Source organism: Alligator sinensis, unplaced genomic scaffold, assembly GCF_000455745.1.
Source record: "Alligator sinensis unplaced genomic scaffold, ASM45574v1 scaffold458_1, whole genome shotgun sequence".
Taxonomy (NCBI): Eukaryota; Metazoa; Chordata; order Crocodylia; family Alligatoridae; genus Alligator; species Alligator sinensis.
The window spans coordinates 1346996-1354170 of NW_005841944.1; the positions used below are offsets into that span (position 1 = coordinate 1346996).

Here is a 7175-nt window from a genome sequence, read left to right on the forward strand (position 1 = left end):
AAGGGCCGTGCCTGTGGCAGCAGCGCCCCCCCCCCAGTGCAGTCGCTGCCCCGGGCCCGGCCGCGGAGAGGAGCCGTCCTGCGCGAGGGGCAGCGGAACCCCGCGTCCGCCCGGCCCGGGCCCCGCAGCGAGACCCACTCACGCGCCGCGCCAGCCACCGCTCTGCCCGTGGGCGCCGCCATCTTGGCCGCGGGTCATTCAAAGCCAACTTTATCGACAGCCTCCGCCGCGGACAGGGCGCCGCGGTGCGGAGTTGTTCTGGGAAGAAACCTGGCAGGGAGACAGCAGCCCTCCCTGGTCAGGTCCCTGCCGTCAGGGGTGGATGGAAGGACGCTGTGACTCTCGGGGGGGTCTGCAAAAAAAACTGGTTGCCCATCAGGTGCCCTAATAAAATTGGAGACCCCAGTTAGGGTTATGGTTTTCAAATATTACAGGGGGACCTTGTCTCTTACGGGGGGCTCAGCCCCCCGAGCTCCCCGGCAATTTGAACCCCATTTACATCGTCCCTCACGTCGGGCTAAGCAACCCAAGGGACCTGAGCCACCAAGGCCCTGCTGGCCACAGGAGCAAAGCCCCGGCAGAGCTCGCTCGAGGACAGACCCCCGCACCTTCCTGATGGACAGCGGTGCTCAACCTTTTTTGATTCGAGGCGCCCCCCGATAGACTCGAGGTCACTTCCAGGGATGGAGGCAAACCCGAGCAGGTCAGAAGGGCTTGGCTGCTCTGGATTCCTGTTTGAAATCTCCAGGTTCATCGCTTGCACGCCTAACTGTGCTAACTTTGCATGACATCCCATGACCCCCAGGGTAGCCCAGGGTTTCAGGGTGCCCCGGCTGAGAATCACTGGGTCAGAAAGGCAATGACAATCCTGTCCTCTAGCTGAGGCCTACTCCTGCGCCAGGAAAACTTGCCGGATGAGAGGCGGTGTCCTGTTTCTTGACTGATAATGCTTCATGTTGTTAAAAGAATCCTAAAGTGCTCGTTTACAGGTCACTCTGGGTCTTGTTTACTCGGTGCTTTTCTCCTGGCTTGTACAGAGAAAACTGCTGTGTTACTAACCCTTGGGATTTCTCTTTCCAGTTTTGCAGTACTTAGATTCTTGAGTCTCTGTCCTACAATAATTTGGGGGGTTACCCATGAACAAAAAGTTAACATGTTATTTTTTGTTCCCTAGCTATTCATGCACATAAAGCTGTATACACGTGTAAGAGTTCACAAGGTTGGGCATGGAAACTGATGCAGAAAATGTAGGTTTTGGACCCTGATTTTTTTAAAGGATATTTACACACAGAACTGACAGATCACTGGGAGCTATGGATCAGGGCAGGGTACTGGAGCTCTTTATGTGGAAGGAATAGTACCGGCATTTAGGAGGAGTTAAAAAAACCCATATACAGCCACAAAAGCCTGTGTAGTATGACTCTGAAGAAAAAGGGGAGAGGTTTTTAGATAAAAAATTGGATGAAAGAGACTTGGAGCTATAAGCAAAGCTATCTTGTCATTCCCAGGGCTGAATACAGGCATGGGTGAACCAGGCAGCTGCCCAGGGCCCGGACAGAAAGGAGACATGAACATGATAATTTTTTTTCTGTTGTCTGATTATTATTATTATCATTATCTCTGGCGAAGGGGGCCCCAATAGTAAAAGTTTCCCTGGGGCTGCCAGAAGTCTAGGTACGGAGCTGGTGATTCCTACTCCATACCAGAAAATTGGACTTTGTACATTCCTTGTATATAAACAGGATTGTATCAAGAAATTTCTCCTTCTTATTGAAATAAACTGCAATACCCAATAATTAGCTAACTGTTGTGTTAGAAACGATGGCATAAATATTTATGTTCCTCTTCCTATAGGAGAGTGTGGAAAGCTCTGAGTGAAGTTGAAAGTATGGATGGAGGAGTTTTTGCAGCAAGTGTGAACGGTTTGTGCACTGTAAAGCTTTGCTCCACTGGCACAGCATGCAACCAGGCTATAGCTGTTTCCTTATTCCCCGTTCCTTCTTCCTTATGCCCCATAGGCAGTACGCACTGGAGGGTTTATAGGAAGGCTGAGGCAGGACAGGGGCCAGGCCAATACCACATTTCCATAATGATGTGTGTAACCTTGACATGTATTAACCTCTGCAGACAAAAGTTCACATATAACAAGCATATTACTGAACCTTAAGAGTGTAACAGCCGCAGAGAAGCTGGCAGCCTACCGAGAAGATGGACTCGATCCCCTGCCGAAGCTCCTACATCAAGGCTGTTTACATAGTCTCAAAGCAGAGTTTGACTGGTGGAACTAATCTGACCAGGAAGCCATCATGTATTGTTACAAAATACTAGAACTGAAGGGGAAACATTAATCATTGTGAATAGTGCAGTTGTGTAAATATGTGCATGGATGAATCTTCAGGCTGGTAAAGCAGGATACCATCAGACATTTGGTTCTCAATATCTGCTGAAAATGGGAGTCCAAAAAAACCCCTAGAATCTAGGTTATAGACACAAAACTGCATAGTAAGATGACTGTAGCTTTACTATATTTTGAATATGTTATTCAGTACTGAGAATATCCCAGTCTAGAGTTGTATTAAAGTCACCCAAGGGAGAAAACAGCAACAGCAGCAAACAGATGATTATATAGCATACAGTTCCAGGGCCTGATACTGTAAGCCTTTACTGATATGAGTAGTCCCATGTAAATCAATCGGCATACTCATGGGAATGAGGATTATTTCTGTTAAGGAAGAATTGCTAGGTCAAATCCGCAATTTACATATAGTGTTCCACATAAACTGATTCCTAAAGCACTTTGCAAAATTAGGTTTCAGTCTTGCAACCACTCTTCAATGGGAGACCCCTGGGCCTGTAAAATGTGGAGGCAGTTGCCAGGACAAAATAGAAGAGTGCACAGCATAGTTTCTCATGCAGAGAACAGTGGTACACAGATATTAGATGATTAAATTAAACCATTCCATTCAAAAAGCATAGATGGAGAAGGGAAAAAATGTTTGAAAGGAGGTTTGAAAAAAGGCTCCTGTTACTAAAGAGATTACTTGTGGCAAAGCCTAGCAGGGGCCAGGAAACAGCGCAAGCTGTAGGGGATAATTAATGAGATGCAGCTATGCCAAAGAGGGAGGGTCAGCTGATTAGAAGAAGCCTCTCCCAGGTGTTTAAAAACCTCAGCTCTCTGAGGGTCAAAGGGACATGAAAGGGAGCTAGTATCCCAGGAGGTACTTGGCAGACCCCAACCAGCATTAAACACCTGGAACAGAGAGCAGGGAGAGAGCCCTAGGGGATAAGGGCTGAGAGGTTGTGTGTTTATTTTACTCTGAGAATGAGAGGGTTTTGTTAAAGTGATGGGAAGGCTTTTTTTTCTTTCATATTTATTTGCTCTGAGCAGGGTGGGCTTTTGTTAAAGCTGTAGCTTCTTCCTTTTATGTTCCACTCTATACTAATGGATGAGGTGTGGCTGTGAGGAGGAGGCCATAGGATGGCAGGAAGGCATGGTAGCAGCCCTGCCAGGGCGGGAGTATGAGATAGAGGGCCAGTAGCCCAAACCAGAAAGGACAGAGAAGGGGAGTGGCTGAGGCCTGAACATGAGCAGGCTAGCCAGAGCCTGGACGGGTGAGACCAGGGCTGGGGCCCAGATGCCGGGGTCAGGAACAGCGTTTTTCAACCTGTGGGTCGCAAGAATATATCAAAAGGGTTGCAAACAAACTTTAAAAATGGATTCTCCTTTAAAGGAGAAAAACTTGGAAAACTGGCTTTTCCCTTTCAGGCTGGCAGAGCTCCAGCCTGTGAGGGGCTGACTGGGACTGGAGCCTAGGGGTGGGGAGCAATGGGCTGGGAGTCAGGGCTACTAGGTCAGGACTGGCCACTGATGTTTACAAATGGGTCCTAGTACAAAAAAGGTTGAGAACCACTGAGCTAGAGGAAGGGGGCTAAAGCCCCAACAAAACTTTTGTGGCCAGAGGGCCAAGCTGTGTAAAGGGATGAGATGCACACTCCAATGATAACTTGTGTCATCTGTGAGATATTGGTGTGGTGGTAGGGGAGGAAGGAAGACCTGAGAAAACAAGTACCAAAAACAAATAGGAGAGAGGGAGAGCCCCAGAGGACTTGCCAATCCCAGGTGGGCAGCCTCCCCCATTAACTTTCTCTACCAACAAGGTATGGTAGACAAGTGAATGGGTTGTCATCCAGGGAGATCTGAGTGGGACCAAAAAAGACAGAGGGGGCCACAAGGAGGTAATATAGCTGCCCTTGGGCACCATCTTGTCACAGGTGCATGTTATTGTCTTTCTACATATATTGGAGTGTCCTTCTAGATGGGTGTGGGCAATTATTTCAACTGGCAGACCACTTAATCAGTTTTGATGAGCTGTCAAGGACCCCTCACTTAAAATCTTTCAGAATATATCATTTTAATAAATTTATAGATGATACATACAGTAGATGTTTGATTTTTAGTATAACATTTTATTTAAAAAAATAATTGTTTGTGGGGGTTTTTTAAATGGTGTATATAGAGGTGATTGCATAATAGCTCAAAATAAAGTCTTACTCTTGTATATTGTGAGGGGAGGAGGCATTGGAGGTGCGTGGAGGGGTGTGCATGCATGTAGGGGGTGGCTGCCTGTGTGCCAGGTCCCAGGAACTGGGGGGGTGGGGCATGCAACAGAGCTTGCCAGGGCAGTAAAGGTGCTAGCATGGTCTGTCCCCCCTCCTGCTGGTCCACAGCTGCCCCCACAGCATTCTGAATTGGGCTGAGCTCTGCCTGTTCCCACTCACACCAGCCTGGCCCCAGCCTGTGTGCACAACTTCCTGGTGGGGTTGCTCCTGCTGCTGTAGCTGCCCAGGTCCTGCTTCGCTCCTACTGCCTCCAGCAGCTCCTCCTCTTTCTCCTGCTATGCTGCTCCAGGCGAGAGTGGGGCATTGCAGCCAAGCAGCTCCTTCTCCAGTGTGCGGGGCACTAGCTCCAGGCCACCTTCCACCCACTTGGCCACTTGCAGGTGGCTTGCTTGTTGCACTGGGTGGGAGTTGGATCTGGAGCCCTGCATGCTGGGGCAGGAGCTGCTCAGCTGCAACTCCCTGCTCCCACCCTGAGTGGTGCAGCAGGGGCCAGAGAAGAAGGAGCAGCTGATGGCGGGGGGGACCTGAGCAGCCCCTAGGTGGTTGCAGCAGCACTGGGAGCAGCCCCACTGTTAAGCTGTGCACACTGGCTGCAGTCTGGACTGGGCCTATGGGCAAGCGTGGGCAGGAGCATGGTGCAGGCTGCCCTGGGCAGGAGTGAGCAGGACTCAGCCCTGTGAAGAGTGCCGTGGGGGAAGCCATGGGCCGGTTCCAATCAACTGGTGGGTGTGGGCTGGATCCAATCAGTTGGCAGGCTAGATCCGGCCTGCAGGTTGTATTTTGCGTGTTCCTGTTCTAGACAGTAGATCTGCAGAGCAAAAAATTTGTGCACAAATAGTGAATCTGTAGAAAAGGTCAGAGAGGAGGGAATTTTTTACTTTAGAAGGAACTGGCATGGGAATAAAGGGAGAAAACAAGGTCTGGGATTAAAATATTCATAATAGTAACAATAATATTCCTTACTTTATTTACTCTTATAACTATAATGTTACATTGCATTAAGATTACTATAAAATCCACTCTCTGATTCATGTTTCTTACCACCCACACTCAGCTTATTAAATAATGCTAACAGTAACAAAATTAAACTCTGCCTAAACAGAATACAACTTTTCAAAACAGCTGAATATAAATGCATTTTTCTAGATTACAAGCAATTTAAAATGCCCCTCTTCCAAAAGTATGCATAACTAGAATCCTTATATACTGAGAATTACAGGATTTATGATTTGGAGGCATCTATAGTTAGAGCTTATACTGCCATTGTTGTTTTATTAGGTGGGAAAATAAGCATTGTGTAGTTTGAAGGAAAACAATTCTTTGCTACCCTTAGATAGAACAAAAATATTCCGGAGGCTGCATGGTGAGTGTGAAGGTTGTTGTGCCAGTGTGGAAAAGGTCTCTCACAATGGATCCAGAGGCACAAATACAAGCCCTGCTGTTGTTCCTGGGCCAACACAGCTGCAAGTGGGTAGATTCAGGCTGGAAAGTGGGATGTGGCTGGATAGGATGCTAGTTACATTAGTCTGTGTGCCACTAGCTACTGGCTTCCTGCACCTATGCTAGCCCAAAGAGCCACCCAGGATAAGATAGACCTGGTTAACAGTGAGAGAAACTTGGGGAAGAATGTGGAAAGGAGAAAATTTGAGGCAAAAGGGGTGTGTGACTTAGGCTGAGAATTCCAGAGATGTCATACCAGATGTACATATGTAAGTGAAAAGTGGTGGGTTGGGGTATCTGTGTAGGAGAGTTTGGAAACTGGGAGGGAAACAGGAGAATTTGAGAAGTAATTGGAGGTATAACATTCATCCTCGTTGTTCTTACGTACCCTTGGTCTTCTCAGAGGCTAAGAACGCGAGGAGGTAAGAGGTTCAGGAGATGCTTCATTAAGCATATCTGGGCTTTAGAGATTAGGGAGTATAGTTTTACAGCATGTATGTGTATGTGAGAGTAGGTAACATACATAGTATAGTGGCGCTGCATAGGAAGAGATAGGATGCAAGCTGTCCAGACATGTAAGACCTTAAGAGATGCCATACTAGGTCAGATCACAGGTTTGTCTCGCCCAGGTTATCTCACAGTGGCACTGAGTAGCTAGCTGCATAGGGCATAAAGAGTCTTTATGAAGGGCTTATCCAGACTGACCTGCCGCCTGCCTCTTCCCTTGCAACTTCCAACATTTTGAGACCTCGGAAATAGGGATATGAAAGCCGCAGCCCTGCTGTGGTGGGCACTGGACCCCCGCTGCATGAGAAGCCATGTCTTTGGGACCTGCCGAAGCAACCAGCCTCTGCAATGTCCTGCGGCAACAAGTCTCCCAAGTGAACTGTGCACCCTGAAAAATCCTGCCCCTGCGTGTTTTCAATCTGCTCCCTAGGAATGCGCGTCTGCGCCCAGCTCTAGTGCTCGGAGGCTGCCGGCAGGCCATGGCTACTCCAGACCCCATTATTTTACAGGCCTCTGTCATCCCCCATCCCCTTCTCTCTGCTGGGGAGTCCTGCCGGCCTGGGCCCTCCTCACGCAGCAGCCCCTTGGGACTGCCCCCCGCTGGGACG

At 48.5% G+C, this 7175-nt stretch overlaps 2 protein-coding genes across 2 annotated transcripts in view; one reads left to right on the forward strand and one right to left on the reverse strand.

The window, feature by feature from the left end:
- Nucleotides 1-539, reverse strand: part of MCEE (methylmalonyl-CoA epimerase) — a 19325-nt gene extending 18786 nt beyond the window's left edge. Inside the window, exon 1 of the mRNA XM_006020024.3 lies at nucleotides 143-539. Coding sequence (XP_006020086.1) covers nucleotides 143-182 — 40 coding nt within the window. The 5' untranslated portion in view covers nucleotides 183-539. The remainder of the gene's footprint in view (nucleotides 1-142) is intronic.
- A 129-nt stretch (nucleotides 540-668) lies between these two features.
- Nucleotides 669-7175, forward strand: part of MPHOSPH10 (M-phase phosphoprotein 10) — a 14758-nt gene continuing 8251 nt past the window's right edge. The window contains exon 1 of the mRNA XM_014518226.2: nucleotides 669-703. Coding sequence (XP_014373712.2) covers nucleotides 684-703 — 20 coding nt within the window. The 5' untranslated portion in view covers nucleotides 669-683. The remainder of the gene's footprint in view (nucleotides 704-7175) is intronic.